Raw genomic sequence first — 21,389 nt, 5'->3', positions numbered from 1 at the left:
GTTAGCAAAGGTTTTAATAACAGAACACAAAATTAGAACCACAAAAAGTGATAAAAAATTGACTATTAAAATTTAAAATATCTGCTAATTAAAAGACGTCATGAAAGAAATTAATAAAAGGCAAGCCGCAGCATGGAAGAAAATATTCATCAAATATATCTGATCATAAATTGGCATTTAGGACATGTAAAGAATTCCTACACCTTGATAAGAAAAAGGCAAAGAAATCAAATTTTTAAAATGGAGAAAGGACTTGAACATATACTTCACCAAAAGGATATACCAGTGGCCAAGAATCTCAAGAAAAATGTTCAACATCATTTGTCATCAGAGAAATACAAACGGAAACCACAAGGAGATAACACTACACAGCCATTAGAATAGCTATAATTTTAAAACCTGACAATATCAAACCTTGGAAAAGATGTGGAGCAACTAGAACTCTCATATATTTTAGGTGGAAGTATAAAATAATACAACACTTTGGAAAAAAGATCTGGCAGTTCCTTTTAAAGCTAAATATATACTTACTCTATGGCCCAGAAATTATTTAAATATTTAATTAAGATAAATAAAAACATATGTCCACTTAAATACTTATATAAGAATGTTCATAATATCTTAATTTATAATAGCCAAAGCATGAAAAAGCCCAGAATATCTATCAAAGGGAAATTAGAGCAATTGGATAAAAGGTAGATGCAGTATATTTATAAAAGAAAATATTTCTCTGTAATATAAAGTATGATATATACAACAATATGGGTGAATCTGAAAACATGCTGAGTGAAAGAAGCTTTAGACAAAAGAGCTTATGTGTATAATTACATTTATATGACGTAAAATGAGAAAAATTAATCTACAGTGAAAAAATCGAATACTGTCATCTCTGGAGAGGAAAGGTAGGGTTGACTGTAGAAAGGTATGAGGATACTTTGTAGGATGATGGTGATAATATATCTCAGTAAGGATTTGGGTAAAACTAATGCATTTAACAAAACTCAATGAATGGTACACTTAAATTTTTTCATGCTTTGTAAACTTTACTTCAAAAAGACTATGAACAAATATTAAAACCTAGTCAATGATACGCATGTTGAAATACACATGAGAAAGAAGTATTGATGTCTACAACTTACTATGAAATGTATAAACAACTGAGATGAATTAATGAGTGGATAAATGGATATTTGATAAAGCAAATATAGAAAAATGTTAATGACAGAATCTAAATGGTATGTATACAGGTTTCTACTACAAAATTCTTTCAATTTTTTTTGAATTGCTGAAAAATGTCTTAAAACATTGGAGGAAAAAGTTGAGAATGGGAGAATAAAAGAGATTGGAAAGCCTAGGTGCTAGAAACCAGGAAGCAAAAATCTTTATCAGTGCACAGTACTGCCTACGAAATGTGGGACTCTGCTGGCCAATACGGCTGTCAGTTTGGGAAGGTATGATCTTATAATGGAGATGAATGAATCCAGCTGTCCCAGTCTGACACTAGCAAATTAAGGTCTTCAAACTAACTTCTCTTGTTCTGATACACATGCTCAGTTAGCAGCCTTCTAGTGATTATAATCTAACTTCCCGCAGAGATTTTTATAGAAGGAAGAGAGAATATACTGGCCAATCAACAGCCACTTGGCACTTAAATTTTTTAGTATTAATTAAATAACGGGACATTATGATTTCTACAGTAAATTTTCAGTTTGGTTAGGCCGAATTGCATACAGTAAACCTGATCAACTCTCAGTCTACCAAAAACAAAATTGACTTCTCAAAAAAGAAAACTGATTCTAAGATTAAAAAAAATGATTCATCTACAATACAAATCTCTAAGACCTTAGAATCAGAAAGGCTCCTGAGATCATGGTGCTTGTTATCTACTTTTTTCTCATTATTCATTGTTAAGCCTCTACGTTAATGTCTTTCATGATTCCTTCCAAAAAAAGCATTTTATCAGGCTTAAAAGAAAGAAAGAAGGCTTTCTGGAATAAATTCTCATTAGAACACCGAAGAATAAATAGAGCCAAAGATCATATTCATAAGAAGTGCACATTTAATTACCTGTGCGCCCTCATAAACATCTGGGAAAGAAGTCTGAGATGATGTTTCATCTTTTTGCAAGGTTGAATTATTTAGAATTTGGCTAATTTCTTTGGATTTTTGCTGGAGTTGATCTAAAGAAAAGAAAATAAATAAATAGAAATGATCTCTTCCTCAAGCCTGAAACTTAGTAAGTTATCTCCTAGCGATATACCATATGCTGTTTACTGTAGTTATCTTAATTAAAATTATGATGCCAATGACATTTTTTAACTGTTCAAATGCTCTCAAGAACCAAAGGGAATCTCAGTACGTCATGTGCTTTAAAGGTAAAATAAAACAGGCCTAAGTATTTTTTAAAAAGTCGTTTTTCCTCTCCCCCCTTGAAAATGCCTTTAGTGGTTTGTTTGTTTTTGTCTTCACTCGTCACTTAAGAGTTATGAATCCCATCAAGATTCTAAACATGAATACGGTTCAGTTAATAGAACAGTGTGCTTATGTAACGCTATTCCCATGTAATGTCCCTCAAGGCTTCCTGGTTAATGTTCAGTTCTTCAATACAGATCTTCAACTTATTCTTTCTAAAATCTTTCCTTTTGATATATGCCAATCTATTAGAATCTAAATTAGAAGCATGTATTGCGCTTTAATAATAACATGATTTAAAAAAAGAAACAAACAAGTTTTCTTTAAACCGTAAAGGATAAAAGTTTTCTTTAAAATAAGATTTTCAATTATAAGAAAAGCATTCAGATCCATCTTTAGAAGAAGAATGACTCCACGCAATTCAGTCTCACTACCTACGTACCTAGATCTGGCGTGAGTTCTCCATAAATTAATTCAAATTCTATTCATTTCAGTCACCAAACCCTTCAGATCACAGTCATGTTTCACATAGCACTCTTTTAAATATTTGACACATCATTATCAATAGTTTTTAGCACTATAATGATAATAATTATAGTATTAAGCAAGATTATAACTTCAGAGACAGGAGAAATGCAACAAAGAGTTCAGAAGAGATGCCTTTCTTAATCCTTCTACTGATTCTATTGGTTTGAGCAAATGCTGCCCTTAACAGATTCCTGAAATTGTGAAGTACGAGCACTCAGGTACTGGATAAGTGGGCTTCAAAAGCAATCAAACACTGACCTTCCAGCTGCTGAATAGTCTGGGCTGAATGAACTGCCTGTTCACTCTTATCTTGAAGAAGCTTTGAATTTTCATCCTTTAGAGCATCACAGGCAGAGTGCAGTTCTTGCTCGGTCTTTTGAAGACTCAAAATGTGAGAGGTCTTTTCTTCCATTTCTGCTTTGTGTTTCTGTTCTAAAGCAGTGTACCGGGACTGTAGTTCAGCCTGGGTTTGACCTGCTTGCTCAAGCTGTTCCAGCAGATGATGTAATTCTTCCTGTAGGTTATGGAAGGATAATTTTCTCTCTGCCACTTCAAGTTCCATCTTTTCCATAAGAATCTTGGACGCCTGTCTTTCTGTTTCCACAGTGTTCCTTAAAGTAGTACGCTCAGCTTCCACCTGCTCTAACTGCTGAGAGAGAATCTAAGAAAATAAGACAAAGGCTCATGAACCATAAATTCATTCTTTCATTTCAATAAGCATAGTCAAGTGACTTTCCTAGGTGAAGCAAGGGGCTAGACACTCAGGACCAAATGTATAATTACATTGGACCCTCTATTTTTGCTTCTTGATACTTTTGACATTTTGTATTCATATATACTTATTTGTGTCATTATCTTTTAATTTCTGTCTCTCCCAATACAAAGTAAGTTCAATAAGAAAAGGGACTGTGTCTGTTTTATCATCCTTTCTCTCCAGCATGTAGCAAAGTATGTGGTATTTTAAGTACATGGTACTCAATAAATATTGAATGAATGAATGAATGAATCCAGACCTTGTCCTCCAGGATCTCAGAGTTCAGTGGGACAGTCACACTTAAATAGATCATTATAATGCAAAATGATAGACCCAAAATGAAAGAGGTATTTATAAGATATTAAAAGGAGTAGAGAAGGTAAATTTACTAGTCATATATATGTAACTCTCTATACAGTACTTATCTAGTAAGTGGCACAACTAGGATTTGAACCTGATTATCTGATGTCAGCCAAAGAGGGGCCTCAGGGATAGGGTATGGGTTTTGTTAGGATTGGAGATACGGGAACATGTTTCTATGCAAAAAAAAAAAACAAGCCCTTCTCAAGGAGCTGAAAATTAAGAAGAAAAGAGATGACTGACTTCCTCCAGCAGCATGCCGCACCCAGGTAAACATGCAGAGAAAGTGAACTATAGAACCAATTCCACATTACACTTAGGCTTTTTGGATGTGACAGGGCAGGGACACAGAGAATCTAAGGACTGGTAAAAGAGCAGAGTAGAAGAAATGGTCAAACGTGGGAATGGATAGACAGGGAAAAGAGAGAGGACAAAAAAGAGCTAACAACACTAGAGGAACAAAGTGAAAAGATCAAGGAATCTCAGTGAGAATGAAGGTGAGGACAGTGTAAGAAAGGGAATGATAGCATAGGTGACAGTCAGGGAATGGGATACTTGAGTTTAAGATTTTAGAACATCAGCATCCTTGACCACCTTTAGATTCAAGGGACTATTGCATGGTGGGATTATTTCAATCCAACAGAAAGTCAACTAACAAAAGCAAGCAAAGAATGACAGAACATAAAGCACAAGAATCATTCAAGACAGAGAAGGGGTAAACATAGAAAAGAAACTCACTAGAGGATAATATGACATTCTAGAGAAACTAGGACCCTAGATCTAAAATCACAAAGGAAAAGAGCAGCAAGAAACTATGTGAAATGTAAGCTTCATGAGGGGAAGAACTGTATCTGTTTTGCTCACCATTGTATCACCACCACTTAAACACAGGGAATGTTTTGAAAGAATAAATAAATGGAATCAATTCTTATAATAGGATTTTATACCTGCTACCTGGGAAACTAAAGTAGAAATAAATACTCCCTAGGCAGGCAGTGAAAGTCATAATGCAGTACCTGGTTTCTCTGTTCAGCAGCTGTCAGCTCCTGTTGCAGCAAGTCCACGACCTGAGCACGGCCCAACAAGGCTTCTTCATGCTCTTCAAGCTTCCTCTGTAGCACTCTCAATTTCTGGGAAGAAAATGTTTTAGACATAATGTTCTAACAAATGAGCACCATTATCTGCTTACCTTTCAAAATGTCACTTAAGATTTTTGGATGTTGAGGATGACAGATTAAAGAGTGGGTCACCAGCATGCCATGCTCCCCATCCAGCAGCAAGAAAGAATCTCCAAAAATGTCTCCTCCAGAGCACTGACAACCACCAAACTGAGACACAAGCAAGTCCTTGAATTAAGGAGCCTTTTTATAATTAAAGAAAATGACACATATCCACTTTTAAAATTATATAGTCAATGTCCTGTACCTCAATAGCATATGTACATATATATCTCACTCTCCAAAAAGAACATTCTCTGCAGGCAAGAACCATTTCTCTTCCAATGTCATGCATGGGACATGCACTCGATAAACATTTGTTGAATGAATAAATCAATGATACATGTATACATTAATATTCTACTTAAAGAAGTGTTGTATTCTGAAACCTTATTTAGTGGTATATTCTGAAGGACTGCTTAGAACTTGCAAGCTTTCACTCAAAAACAATGAAATGGATCAATCATGAAATGCCACTGGAATGTCTTTAGGTAACACACTGCCCTACACACTAGACAGAAATAAATTCCTTTGAGTTAGTAGATGTTAAGCTCAAAAACAATGAAGCCAGTCTTCAAGATATAGTCAATGAATTTTTTAAATTATTAATTTAACAAAAGATTTCATAGCTTTAAAAATCACTCCTTTTCATCTTTAATATTTTGAAAGTTTTTAACTGGCTTCATTGATTTGAAACTTTGGATCAGGTTTTTAATGCACAGAGGTAGCTATGATTAGCAAAACAAAGAGAAATCAGTTTCTGACTACCACAAACATTTGCCAATTATACTCCGCCTTTGAGTACCAACAACTTGGTTAAAGGAGTAGGAGGCAAGATAAGGATAAGAAAAAATAAATAATGCAACAGAAGACAAGAACACCAAAAAAGAAGCCAATTAAGGAGCACGCTAAGACCATGTGAAGAGGTAAAGGTAGAAAAGTGGCTGAGAAATTTAATTAAATGTTAACCAAAATGACATTCTACTAAGTTTTAGCAACACACCTGTTGCATCTCTGTTTCCACATCTGCCTGGGTTACTAACTGAAGAAGCTCATCTTCATGAAGACGAACCTGTGTTTCAAAGCGGGCATCTTTCTCTCGGACCACCTGCTGCATGGAACTCAACTAAAGACACACCAGAGAAACTATACAAGTTACACTCCCGAATATCACACAAACAACACCCATAAACTATTCTCCAAAAAGACAGACACTGAGGACTGATTGATAGACAGTAGGTTTTTTAAATTAAATTTTGAATGTCAAGGATGAAGAAGCTGGAACAGAAACAAGCCTGACAATAACCTCCAAATGTGACAGAAAGCCTATCATCAGATTCAGAAGTCAGCCTAAATATAAATTCTGATTGAAAATTATATTTGCATGATTACTATATTTAAATATACAATAGGTATATATATATTAGAATAGTAAACATTCTAAGTTAGATTTCTATTAAGCTCTAGACTCTTCTCTCAATATCATATTCATGCTCAAAAATTTTCAGAGAAATTCTCATGGACTGTACGTCAAACTTCAAACTAATGGATCTCTTGTTCAACATTCTCTGCAACTGAAAACGCAAATCTTTCTTTCTAGACTTATTTTCAAAGAATTGTTTCTACTACAGAACTTGGTGTATCTCCAAACCCACACCACCTCACCGGACAGCTATTTTCAGCTGTCATTATTTGAAGCCCTCTAGATCACTCTAATTAACTAGCTCTTAACAGAATGAAATGGAAATAAGTTAACTGAATGATTGTGAGCTGCTCAGTATCAGTGTTGTTTTGTTTTGAGGTTTTCTAAGTGTCTGCCTGTTTATTCATTTCCTTAAGACCACTAGTTGAGCATGACTACCAGCTCTTAGGATGCCCTCAACTGTTGCTGATTTCTCAATTTGTGACACTTTGAATTAATCTGTATTTTCTTTCTAGGTAGGATAAAATCTCAAAAACGTTTTGATCATCTGAATTCTGGTATCACAATGAACTTGAAATCCTGTGTTTCAAGTGTACAGGCACTGGAGTCCTTCATTAGTCAAACATATCTACATGTCCTTTCCCATAACTGTACCATGTTCTTTTTCCTGAGACTTTACTCATACCATTCTCTACAAATGGAATAGTTTCCCCTACCTTGTCTAGAATATTATCCATCACAGTTCTGCCTAAATCTTAACTATTCCATGTAATTTTCTGTGGTTGTTACACTCAAAGTAACCTCTTTTACCCTTTAAAATACTTTCAGTTTGCATCGCTGCTTGCTATGCACTTACACTGAGTGGCTTGCGTTATGATGGATCTCTTAAAACATTTAAATATTTTGGCTTTCCATGTTTAAGCCACTTATGAGTAAATTCGTATTTCATATGACTCCATCCTACATCGTATTAGTGCTTATACAAAAAGGCTACAATAAAAGCTAATAGATAAAAGTAAGGATTTCGGGATAAACAACTGTAACTGCCAACATAGCAGTAGACCATCCAGAGACAGAAGGGTCCACTAATACAAGTTATCAACAAAGTAAACACCTGATGGATGAGACTAGCTATTGTGTAAAAGTACTTCAGGAGGAAAAAAAATATTTCATGAGTCAAAAGCATTCCCAAAGGAAAAATATGGGGCTGGGTGGTCAAACTGGAAATTTAGAGAAAATAGAGAGAAAGAGTTGAGGATACCAGTCCAAACAGTCTAGTCCTCGTAGCAGAAAAAAATGTGAAGAAGAATGTTACGTTCTGGTGCCATTTAACATTGAATCACATAACCTATGGCACTTTCTCATTACATACTCACTAAGTAATCTACTGATTATAATTTAACTTCCCATAAAGATTTTACTATAAAGAAAGAATGGACCTAATCATCTGTATTTCTTTGGTTTACCTATTGGTCTCTTTTGAATTTAGCATGAGCCCATTCCTAAGAAACTGAATCTCTGTGCTATTAAAATCAAATTTCTGGGCCTATAAAACTAAGAAACAGTCATCAATTAGGCGATGGCAAATTCATCAAGGTAAATAACACTTCTAATTTCTTCTACTGCCACGCCCTTTTAAATTCTACTATAACACTCTAGCTACCATAGTTTCACTTTTAAAAAGTGACTGCCTAAAATGACTTGTCAACTAATAATAACCCATTAGACTTTGCTGATTCTGTATTCTAATGATTATGAGGTACCTTTCACCCTACCTGAGCAGCTTGCTCTGCCTGTGTCTGGCTGAGCTGGGTTTGCAAAGTGCTGATGAGTTCCTCCTTCTCTTGGAGTTGTTGCTTCATCATTGAAAATTCTTCCACCTCTGTTGAACTCTTATCAAACTGAAGACCCGAAAGGAAGAAAATATTTATTTAATCAAAAGAATTAGCACTCTTAATTCTTTCACCGCCTTTTCTTGGTTGCCCTAAATGCCTACTGATATCCTTCTCATTTTCACTTAGCACAAAAGGGAATTGCATGTACTGTGGTTTTTAAAAAATAATTATCAAACTATTTTTCAGAGAAACATAGAAGCAATAGCAACTGTTCTTTAATGTTTCTCACATAGAAAGAGATAGTACAACTAGATAGCAAAACCAAAAATCCATGGACAATATTTACGATAAAATTTGGAAGATAGTCCCACAACTCCCAAAATATAAGCAGGTAGGGTCAACCCAAAAGGCACATACCTGTATGGTATTAGAGTCTGTCTGTGTAAGAGAAAGCAACAGAGCAATATCTGTTGGCTTTGTCAACAGGAAAACCCCCAAATGGTCAATAAGCACTTACTTACTGGAAAACACAGTTGCTCAGTCTTAAAACACCAGCTTAAATTGGTAGGACTTTCCCATTATATAATATCTAATACTGGGTAAATGCAAGGGATTACCAGTAAGAAGGACTAAAAGGCTAAAACAGTCTAGTCCCTCTGAACTCTTAAAACTGACTTAGTATGGCTGCCTTCCTAGACATGGACCTGCACTATGAAGAAACGCCTAGGAATAAAATAAAAATTAAGCAGAATAGGGATAACAAAAATAGAAGAAAAAGAAGATTTATACATGTGCTATAAAACTCATTATCAACTAACTACATGAGGCTACAGAGGGCTAATGTAAATAAGGAATTTAATCATTAACATTATTTAACTTTAATTTTAAAAAATGAAGAAATACAATTTTTTCCCATTAAATACAACTACATTTGGTATGACCACATTTCACTTTACTGTATCATGTAAGATACTGTTGAATTCTCTTGCAAGTAACAAGTGTGCATATTGATTCTAATGTTATAATAAATACTACACCTATCTAGTCAGTGTCAATGGATTGATTCAGTTTGAATGACATTTTTTCTACACATCTATGTAACACTGTGATAGGTTTATTTGAACGTTCCATGCAGACAGTATGAGTAACAGTTGATACCTACATATTATAACTGGTAATTAAATTGGCATATAAATACTTATTTAATTATAATTGTATTATTTTTCTAATTCAAAAATTAATATAGACACATTTTTAAGTTCAAAACAAAGACATAGCGCTGAAGCATAGTTCATTCCATTTTACTTCTAAATAGTATTCCATTATGTGGATATAGTTTGCTTAAATATTCACCTACTGATAGACATGCATTATTTTGAGCTTTCAGTTACAAGTAAAGCTGCTATGAACATTTGTATACAAATCTTTGTATGAACATATGCTTTCAGTTCTCACAAATGTAACTTTGAAGTTGATATGCTTTTCAAAGTCAAATTATTCTAAGAATAATCAACCAGTTTCTCAATGTAGATGCAAATATTAACGGAAAATGATGTTTCAGCCCTCAATTCAGTTATTGGAAAGCTTTCAGGTATATTAGGAACAACTTGAGTTAATGAATCTATTTTCTTAAGTGGAAATTTTATGAAATTTAAACACAGATGAATTATTTCAAATGAAAACATAATCCAAATCGAGATATAATATAAAATATATGACAAATTTCAGCCTTAGCACAGAAAAAAATGTAAAATAATACACGATGTTTTTTTTTTCTTTTCCATCTTTGAGTTATATTACAAAGAAACCTCCAATCCAGTGCTTTAGCCTTAACATCCAGGAAAGGATATGAGATTGTCACAGAACTAATGTGAGGGAAACCCAAAGTGTATATGATTTAATAGAAGTTTCGAACTTATATACATTTATATATACAGGCCTACCACACCTGTTTAAGTCAATTGCTTGAAAAATCATAATGGAAATCCCTAGGAAAATGATACTAGTTATTCTGTTAGAACTCTTGCTGATGTTTTTAAAGCTCTATTTGAAACACTTTCCTTGTGACCACATATTCTCTTGGAGACTCATGTATGTCTCTCAAAGCCCAGCTTCTAGAAATTCAACTCTGCCTTTTCTTAACAGAAGACCCATATCCTTCATAATCCCCCTTTAATATTATTTAAATAGTTGTTGAATGACCAAAAGAATTATTAAAAATATAATAGGGTTGACAACACACGCCCCAATTCAAAGTTGTAAAAAAAGTCATTATTTTCTATAAAGAATCTCATCTTGCTTTTGAGCCCACTCAACAAAACAACATCTTCAACTCATCAATGAACATAACTCAGTCTCATCCAGTTTTAGCCAATGCCTTTCAGATATTATTTCAGTTGCTTCAGGATTTAATCTCAATAAATTACATCCTTTTTCTCTCTCATTCGGATGACCTCCTCTCCAGGGACTTCCTAACTTCCTACAGATTTAAGGCAGAGATGTTCTGGCATTGACACGCTCTGGTCTAGCTTGTCCTAACTGGTTAGGCATCCTGCTGTAGTGAGGCTGGTCCTGCCTATTTCTAACTTGAATTCACTGTTGAAGTGGGTAGGCCATAATATAGACTCCAGCCACACAGTCCCCATATTCTGCAGTCTCCTTGTCCTGACCCCACGTTCCTTCCAGTTCTCTTAGAATTTGTTCATCCCCCAACAATGCTTTTGAGAAATTCTAGACTAGATGACACACACATGCCATAGGAAACAGAGGTGCTAGCATAAGCTCATTTACCTAGACATCTCCTCCAGACATTTCAAATAAACCGCAGCTGGCTATTTTGCAATCTGAATATACTGAATGTTTGAATTCTCTAAAGAGGTTGAAGTTTCCCCTAGCTAGGCCCTGAGAAACAAGTAAGCCCCTTTGCCTCATATCTCTCTGGCCCTCTTTACCCTTTGCTACTTCTCAAAGATTTAAATGTGGGGTGGGAGAAAAATAATTTTTATATTAATATTTAAAGTATAATATTTTGAACATACTGGGCTAAATGAAGTATACTGTTACAATTAATTTCATCTTTCTTCTTTACCTTTGTAATGTAGCTGCTAAAAAATTTTAAATTATACACACAGCTTATATTATATTACTCTTGGACAACATCTGCATAGACCAAAGTGAAGGGTAGAGGGAAGAAAGCCAGGAAATCTTAGAAATCTAGCTGCCATGCGCCTTTGAACACAATACAAAAAACAACAGAAGAAGCAGGTCTGTTAAGTAAAAAAAGCTTTCCTGAACCAAGTCTCCTTTCAAAAGTTGAGGAAAATTAATTTCATGTAAAAATAAGGAACAGAAAAAGATCAAGGTCAAAGCTCATAAGTTACTATTAAAAAACGAAGGTGAAGAATAAGAATAATTTACTCATAGGTAAAAAAAGCATACCAGATGTATGCTCAAAAAAATAAATCAAAATTATTATCTATTTCAAAAGGTGTTAAAATTTTTTAAAAATTATACAAGGCATGAAAGAACAAAATAAATCAAAATTAAAAATAACTCAGAAATGAGGTGGCAGAATTCAGGAACAATTTGATATAAAAGAAATTATCATTTCAGAAAAGACAAAACAAGAATACAAATGTAAAAAAACAAAATGCCTTAAGTGAAATAAGAAAAAATAAATAAACTTTTAAAAAAATAAAGATAAAAAGAAATCGAAAGTGACAAATATTAAAGATAAGTCAAAAATGGAACATATGGATAAAAGAAGTCCCTATCGAAGCTATACATTTCCAGAAAACTCTTCTAAAATAAAAATATGTAAAACTATATATCTAAAAAGCATAGTAGGTATCTACAAACATCAACCAAGAATGACAACTACCAATTATAGCCTAGTAAAATTACTGAACTTAGGAAAGAAGGAATAAAAGAGAGGGAAAAGGAAGAAGGAAGGAAACTGATAGGTAACATAGATAAATATCCACTGGGCATCTAAAAAATGCATTTGTCATATAATAATCCAATGGGCTTTATTGATTTGTTAACTTAATGATTTTGAGGTGACATACACCGCCCTACCTGTGTAGCGTGCTCTGCCTGTGCCTGGGTAAGCTGGGTTTGCAAACTGCTAATTAGTTCCTCCTTCTCCTGGAGTTTAAGTTTTATCCTTTCTATTTCCAGTTCTTCCTCTGTAGAACTTTTGTCATGCTGAAAATGCAGGAGATAATGTCATTTATTTTAAAAAATTACAATTAATATATATTTCATCTTTTGCTCTAATTTGCCCTATATAACTATTTGATTATAGTTTGATCAAAATAATGGAGCAAGAAATAAGACCTAAAACAAGGAAGAAATCTTAAAGCTTTCTAGCTTCAGGAAGGCCAAGTAGCTCCTACTAGACCTATTCTTCCCACAGGTAACAGCTATAAATTCTATATAAGAAATAAAAACAGCTATCTGAAAATGAGAACCACCAAAAGCAGGATAATACTGGAGGGGAGTTTGAAGAAATAGCACTGAGTTTCTCATTTTCATGGTTTTCAGTCTGACAGGAAAACCAGTCAGAGCTATGCAGGAACCAAACTTATTAGAAAACTCAGGACCTCACTTCCTTGAAGAACCAGAGTCCATAACTGTTAACTGAGAGGCGAAACATCATAAAAAAATCAGTAGGAGGAAATCCAAATCTTTCGATAGTCTATTTTTTTCCAAAAGCTCTTCCTTAGACTGCACCGGGTTCTGCCTTCCAATTGAAGTCAGACCCCTTCCCCCAAAAGAACCTTGTCTGTTAAATAAGGCTATTAATGCAGGAAAAGTAATGTCTTCAGAGCATTAGACTCAGAGAGAAAAGACTAACCAGGGTACCAGGGAGCTAATTTGTGACCCCCAAGGGTTATGCCTAGAGAATCGATTAAAATCTCATTTCCCAAGAATTAAAAGTATTGAGAATAAGAATACTAGTGGGTCAAAAGGTAGAACAGGGTGAAATTAAAGAAATAAAAAGATTTCTTATACAGAGTAAAGTCTAAGCCAACTGTAGTGTGCATATGTGATATTCCAGCCTCCATATATTCTATACCAAACTCTCCAATGTTCTCTAAATGTCTGGCTGAACATGAACATTTGGGGTTCAACCACAGAGGAAAGATAATAAAGATGAGTATTGGAACAATGCTCTATTCCTCAAAAGGCACCACCTGCCTTATTTCTGTCTCCAACCTCAAACTGCTTTATTGGTGGGATCATAAACCTAGAGAGCACACCTTATAGGGAGGTCAAGGCAATCTAACTGATTCAGCCTATAATGCATGAAACTTTAATCCACTATGTGGCCATATGAGGACAGAGTATTCTATATCAAGTGACTGAAATAAAGAATTTCAGAGCTGGAAGAAACCTAGAGACCATCTAGTTTAATCTTCTAACCAATGATGAAACTCCTCTAAAAGGTACATGCCTCTCCTTTCTAAGTGCCTCACTTCAGTATTTATGTCTTCCTATTAGCCTTTTTTATTCTCCGAAAGCCTTTGAGGCACAACTGGTATTTCATTTCCATGTTTCCTGCTGGCCTTTTATGCTCCCTGTGTGTGGCTCATAGACCAACTAGATTATAAGTTCAATAAAAAAGGATAGCATTTAGGGCTACATTATTTTAGGTTCATAAATGTTTGTGATTAGTGAAGATTTGCTATACTGGAAGGCTTTTCCACTCAGAAAATATGTATTATACCCAGTCACCATACCTTGGAGAGTTGCTCCTCTGGTTGAGGTTCTATAGGCAGAGCAGTCCCTCCTTGTGCCTTCATTTCTTCTATGTGTTTATTCAAAGAAGTTAATTTGGCCTTAGCATGAAGTTTTAGTTTTTTTATTTTGTTATCAGCAGCTTTTCTTTCTTCCTGTCAGAGAACAATGATGATAAATACATAAATGTTTACTTAGCACTTATCTAGCACATAACAAAAGTTAGTTTCAGTAGGTGTCATTTTACAGTATTAGAGAAATAACAATCAGATTCTCTAATCATCTAAGTGAACAGAAAAATCTAAGTGAATGTTATGTGTCTTTTATTAACTATTTAGGAAGAAAGAACAAAAACAACGGTACCTGTAGAACTTCATCCTTCTGCTGCAGTTCATTATCCTTCTGTCTAATGATTTCTTTCAGCTCCACCACCAGCTGCTCTGCATAAGCCAGGCGCTCCAGAACATCCTCTTGTGTTTTATCATTAAATTCTATGTCAGATTCTTGGGGTAATTCCTAGAATTTAGAAAAAAAATTGCCGATGCCCCAAGGAAAGGTATTAGCTTCCAAAGAGGACTGTTCATTCCAACTTAATCTTATTCCAATTCATATCTTTACTTAGATAATCTTTCCAACTTTGATCCAATAATAACTAATACTATAGCCATTACCATAAGTATTTTGTAAATGTTAAGCATTTTAAAAACATTATCTCATTAACGGTCTTATCCTAATTTTACCAAACACAAAAAGTTTAAATTAAGAGAGTAGATGAATAAAATTCTCTTAACCGCTAGGCAATACTGCTTGTCTTTCTAGAAAACTAAAGGGACTTCTTTTAATTCTTAAAATGGCCCTCGGAAAAAACAATACAAACTATAAAGGAAGCAGTGAATGAATTTATAATTGCAAACAGACATTCTCAAACTGGAAAGGTGCTCCAGTTCTGCCATTTGTCATTCAAATCTTTATTATGAAAAGGAATATATACTCAAAGAGGAGTTAAAACAACCTAGTACAAGGCTCTGGGGAACAAATGATAAAGATCTTTTGAATCTCACCTAGGACTCGATCCCTATTATTATGGCTCTTGTGCTACACACATAGAAGAAGGATCATTTATAGAGTATCAATATTCTTCTTACTCCTCTCTTCTACTTAGCACAAGGGAGGTTGATCGCACCTTTCTATTTTAAATTCTTTTCCTCAGAGGAACATGGAACATATGTCTCATCAGTGTAATTCAGAACAGGACTACTCACAGGGTCTAAGGAAGCCCTCATATTCTGATCAGTGTCGTCTCCTGATAATTCATGCAAAACAACATTTGCTAATCCTGACAATCGGCTCAGCATTTCTGCAGGAAAAGAAAACATAAAAATCAGTTAAATAAGGATATTCGCTTCTCCTATATTAGTAACTATATCATCTACAAGTGATGTGAGAAAACTTTACAGGTGATCTGTATTAGAAACTGACTGTAGCATAATGATATCTTTAAAAAGGTATTTGAGTATGTACAATATAGTAACACACTTTTCAGTGGCAACTGCACAGAGATTTTAATCAACATCACTAATATTTTTTAAATAACACACAAATACATAATTGTTTAGTGTGAATAGTGCACTTTACAGATTATCTTTAATGTCTTTTCTTTCATCATACTTTCATTTACAAACATAAATTTCTAACTATTCCTTCTCTTGCCAGATTGTTGTTCTCTCCAACTTTGTCAAATAAACCCCATTGTTTATCTAAATTTTTCTTTTTATGTTTCCCATGAACCCCATCCTTTCAGGAAGCTTTCCTGATAAACCATGTCATTTCACTAAAATTAAGATAAAATCATTGTTCAAATGTATAACATCAAATGTAAGGATTAAAATCAGCAACTTATGCTGCTTCTGCAGGAAATTAGAAAAATAAGAGCAAATTAAAACAAATGTAAGCAGAAAATAGAAAATAGAAAAATAAAGAAAATCAGAAAAACCAAAAGTCATTTCTTTGAAAAGATCAATAAAATTGATAAAGCTCTAGTCAGGCTGACCAAAAAAATAAATAAATAAAATAAGAGATGACAGAGATTATCATCAGATATGAAAGAAGAGACATCACTACTGATTTAAGATACATTAAAAGAAGAAACACTACAAATAACTCTATGCCCATAAATTCATTAACATAGATGAAATGGGCCAATTCCTTGAAAGATACAAGCTACCAAAAATCATTCAAGAAACAGGCAACCTAGATATATATATATACACACACATATATCAACACATCCTTTATTTATTTCCTTCCTTCCTTCCTTCCTTCCTTCCTTCCTTCCTTCCTTCCTTCCTTTCCTTCCTTCCTTCCTTCCTTCTTTCCTTCCCTCCCTCCCTCCCTCCCTCCCTCCCTCCTTCCTTCCTTCTCTCCTTCTTTCCTTCCTTCCTTCTTCTTTCCAGTGTCAACTGCCAGTCCATAAACTCCTTGAAAGTGGGAATATTAATGTTTTATGATAGGAAAAATCAAAATATAACTAGACTGTGCATAGCACTAGTATAAGTGATTATGCTAAATTTTATGTTTTGTGAAAAAAAAAAGTTATTTGGATTCTAAACCCTCAGCAGGAAGAAATATAAAAGCTGCTGTACAAAATAAGAATTTGAATAAAACTAGGCTCTGCTACCGTTTTCTTCTACTCAGAGTAATACTGTTCAAGGCCGCTGCGGTCCTTAATCAAGAAAGAAGTGTTGAGACCTCAGTTTCTATAACAGGCTGCCCTTTTTTGGGGGTCGGGTGGTGAAGGGTTACTCTAAGAGTTTTTTTTCTTTTTTTTAATTTATTTTTCAATTTTATTTGACATAAACTATTATATTAGTTTCAGGTGTACAACATAGTAATTAGACATATATATACCTTACAAAGTAATCATCCTGCTAAATACCCATCTGGCACCACGAACAGTTATTACAATATTATTGACTATATTCCCTATGCTGTACTTCACACATCCTCATGACAATTTTTATAACTGGTAATTTGTACTTCTTAATCTCTTTCATCCTCACCCATTCCCCCAACCTCCCTCCTATCTGTTGACCATCAATTTATCCTCTGTATCTGTAAGTCTGTTTTTGTTTTGCTTTATTTGTTGTTCTTTTAGATTTTACATATAAGTGTAATCATATGGCATTTGTCTTTCTTTGTTTGACTTATTTCACTTAGCATAATACCCTCTGGATCTATCCATGTCACAAATGGCAAGATTTTATTCTTTTTTATGGCTAAGTAATATTCCGTTGTCTATATGATCAAATCTTCTTTACCTATTTATCGACCGATGGACACCTAGTCCATATCTTGACTACTGTAAATAATGCTGCAATGAACATAGGGGTGCATATATCTCTTTTGAATTAGTGTTTTGGGTTTCTTCAAATAAATATGCAGAAGTGGAATTGCTCGGTCACATGGTAGTTCTAGATTTAATTTTTTGAGGAACCTCCATACTGCATAATAAGTTGTCTTGAATAACCTAACTAGCATATAACATTTGGAAAAGATGTATGAAACAGAAAAGGAAAAAGAGAACCACTGGAAGGAGGGCAACATAGGACTATATGTAACTACATATATAACTATTAGAAGGGCAACATAGGGTCATATATGAGTACATAGGACCATATATAACCACTCATTCAAGCGACAAGACATAACTATAGTTAGTTAAAAAAAATCACAACTTATCAGTACACATACTCTAAACGTTCTTTTCAACTCTAGAGATTCAATTTTCTATAGTTACCATTAATGAAGAAAATTAATACCATCACTAGAATCTTTGTTAGGCACAGAGATTTGCAATAATCAAAGAAAGTCATAATAGAATCTAACTTACCAAACAGAATCACTTTATGTTCAGATTTTTCACAGCACACGCTGAGAACAAGCCAAAAATAAATGAACAAATAAATCAACCAACTGATGGGACTCCAAAAAATGGTAGTAGCAGACAGCATAGACTTTAGATCCTAAATTCCCTCATAAAAACAGAACAACTAGAAAACAAAACCAAAAACCCATGGACTGCCTACAAAACTAATAACAAAAAACAAAACCTATGTGACTAAGTTTCCCACAAATTGCAAAATAAATGTGGATACTGACAAATCACCATTAGCCACAAGATCTGTGTGTCATTGTTGTCCACACAGGAGGAAGAAGAGGGAGGTTAAGGATGCCAAAATGTGCCACTCCAAATATGCCACTTCAGCATAAGGATTATTTTGAGCTAAAGGCATTTGAAAAACAGCAGGTATAAAAAGAGTGCTCTGACCTTCCCGTTTTCTTCCTGAAAACAAGAGATAAAACCCCCATATGGTAGATGTCCTCCCAATACTGGAGGAAAGTAACAGTCTTATCTCCAGTGATGGGAAGTTGAGGCCAAGAGAAATTAAACCTTGTAAACTAACCTCTATCTTCCTAGTGGCTCCCTTGCCTAATCCTGTTTTTACAATTTAATTCAACTCAATATACTTAAGTGTTCACTTCAAGGGCTTCTCTGGGTCTTCATTTCCTTATGAAGGTTCCAATGTCACAGAAAATTTATATTACATACATTTGTATGCTTTTCTTCTGTTAATCCGTCTTATGTTAATTTAATTATCAGGTCCAGCCAAAAATTCTAAGAGGGTAGAGGTAAACTTTTGCCTCTTCTGCAGAAGCTATAAGAGTTTGATAGACCATATATGAAAAGAACCACAAAAGAGACAAGAGGTATCACTAGAAAACTGCCAAGCCAAATAGAGAACAGCAGCTGAAATGAGGTGTATCCCCACTCCAAAAGCACGTATGTGCAAAGAGCCAGAAAAAGCTAAGGCAGCCTGGACCCTATGAACTCTCATAACTGAAGAGGCAGGGCTCTCTTTCAGAACAGGGCCTCCACTGAGGAGAATCCACTAAGAGTATAATCAAAATTTATCAGGACAGAATCAACAGAGACCAAAGAAGATCCAGATGGAGTCAGTGGGAATGGTAGGAAAAGAGAAAATCTCAAAAATATAGCTGCCATATATTTGAACAATACTGAAAAATAACTTAAGAGGAAGCTCTGTGAAGTTAGAAAAGCTATCCATAATTGTCTCCTTCTAAAAGTTCAGCAACATTAAATAAACATAAAAAATGAGCAAATGAAAAATAAGTTATATAATTACTTTCATACAAAGTAATTATTATAAAGAAAAAGAGCAGAATAATATCCATACAAGAAATGAAATCATGTCAGACCCATACTCAAAAACAATTCAAAACCAAACCTACAAAATCTACTAAAAAAACTGATATTAAAAATGATATGATATTAAAAAATACATCAACTCTGAACAAGCCCAATCCTGTCTGATCTCGGAAGCTAAGCAGAGTCAGGCCTGGTTAGTACTTGGATGGGAGACCACCTAGAAAGACCAGGTGCTTTAGGTGTAAAAAATAAAAAAAATAAGGAATTGTAAAATAATCTTACAATCTGTGAGGTCAACCAAGGCCTGCCTCGCCAAAAAATAAAAAAATAAAAAACTGAAAAATCCAGGAAGAAAGGAGCAAAAGAATTAGAATGTAGTCAGAAAAATATTAACAAAAATGACAACAGTCCTTACCTTTTGATAATTACTTTAAATGTAAATGGATTACTATCATTCTCAACAAAATGGATGGACCTAGAAGTTATTATGCTAAAGGAAATAAGTCAGACAAAGAAAGATAAATACCATATGATTTCACTTATATATGGAACCTGAGGAAAAAAAGAACAAACTAATCAAAAACAGACACACGAATATAGAGGACAATCTGGGGAAGGGGGTTAGGGGGCTTGGAAAAAGGGGTGAAAGGTTAAAGAAGTACAAATCAGTAGTTGATAGATGGTCACGAGAGTAGTTGATAGATGGTCACGAGGATGGAGAGCTCGGTATAGAAAATGCAGTCAGCATTAATACAATGGCTAGGTGTGGCTAGGTGTAGAGCCAGCGGAGAGAAAAAGCAATTGGGAGATTATTTCACAAACTATATAAATGTCTAACCAATGTATTATATACTTCAAATTAATAATGAAATTAAATTTAAAAAATGTAAATGGATTAAATTCTCCATTTACAAAACAGAATGGCCAAACGCATTAAAAAAACCAGATCCAACTGCATGCTGCCTACAAGAGACTCATTTTAGTTCTAAGGATACACATAGGGTAAAAGTGAAGGAATGGAGAAAGATATGCCAGACAAATGGTAATCAAAAGAAAGCAAGGTTAGCTATACTGTAACAGATAAATAAACTTTAAGTCGAAAACTGTAGCAAGAGACAGGAAGGTAATTATATAATGATAAAGGGGTCAATTCATCAAGAGGATGTAACACTTGTAAATACATATGCACCCGACATCAAAGCACCTAAATGTATTAAACAAATTTTAAGACAACCGAAGGGAGAAATAAATAGCAATACAATAATAGTAGAGGCCTCCAATATTTCACTTTTAACAATGGATAAATCATCCAAACAGAAAAGCAGTAAGGAAACAATGGACTTGAACCACATGTTAGAAAAAATGTAACTTACAGACATATACAGAACATTCCAACCAACAGCAAGAGAATTCACATTCTTTTCATGCACACATGGAACATTTTCCAGAAAGATTGTATATTGGGCCACAAAACAAGTCTTTAGAAAATTTAAGAAGACTGAAATCTCATCAAGTATTATTTCTGACCACAACAGTATGAAACTAGAAATCAATAACAAGAGGAAAACTGGAAAATTCATAAATATGTGGAAATTAAACAACACATCCTGACCAACCAATGGATCAAAGCAGAAATCAAAGAGAAAGCGAGAATTATCTTGAAACAAGGGAAAATGAAAATACAATATACCAAAACTTATGGGATGCAGCAAAAGGAGTCCTAAGAGGGTCATGTATAGCAATAAACTCCTATATTAAGAAAAAAGATCTCAAATAAACAACCTAACTTTACACCTCAAAGAACTAAAAAGAGAAAAACTAAACTGAAAGTTAGGGAAAGAAGGAAATAACCAAGATCAGAGTAGAAATAAATGAAATAAAGACTATAAAA

The 21,389-nt window shown here is 34.2% G+C and overlaps 1 protein-coding gene across 6 annotated transcripts in view; it reads right to left on the bottom strand.

Annotated features, from left to right (window-relative positions):
• The window catches only part of GOLGB1 (golgin B1), a 95,008-nt gene that overhangs the window by 61,118 nt on the left and 12,501 nt on the right, over window positions 1-21,389 (bottom strand). For 3 of the 6 annotated variants that reach the window (XM_011371811.2, XM_011371963.2, XM_011371886.2), the window contains exons 2-10: window positions 15,534-15,628; window positions 14,635-14,787; window positions 14,274-14,426; window positions 12,607-12,735; window positions 8,470-8,595; window positions 6,275-6,397; window positions 5,071-5,184; window positions 3,199-3,601; window positions 2,068-2,180 (exon numbers count right to left, since the gene is read on the bottom strand). In XM_011371811.2, coding sequence (XP_011370113.1) covers window positions 2,068-2,180; window positions 3,199-3,601; window positions 5,071-5,184; window positions 6,275-6,397; window positions 8,470-8,595; window positions 12,607-12,735; window positions 14,274-14,426; window positions 14,635-14,787; window positions 15,534-15,626 — 1,407 coding nt within the window. In that variant the 5' untranslated portion in view covers window positions 15,627-15,628. The remainder of the gene's footprint in view (window positions 1-2,067; window positions 2,181-3,198; window positions 3,602-5,070; window positions 5,185-6,274; window positions 6,398-8,469; window positions 8,596-12,606; window positions 12,736-14,273; window positions 14,427-14,634; window positions 14,788-15,533; window positions 15,629-21,389) is intronic. The other 3 variants (XM_011372107.2, XM_011372033.2, XM_023521974.1) reach the window with 3 other exon arrangements.

This window comes from Pteropus vampyrus, unplaced genomic scaffold (assembly GCF_000151845.1).
Source record: "Pteropus vampyrus isolate Shadow unplaced genomic scaffold, Pvam_2.0 Scaffold1, whole genome shotgun sequence".
NCBI lineage: Eukaryota > Metazoa > Chordata > Mammalia > Chiroptera > Pteropodidae > Pteropus > Pteropus vampyrus.
This window is presented reverse-complemented; position numbering and strand designations above follow the sequence as displayed.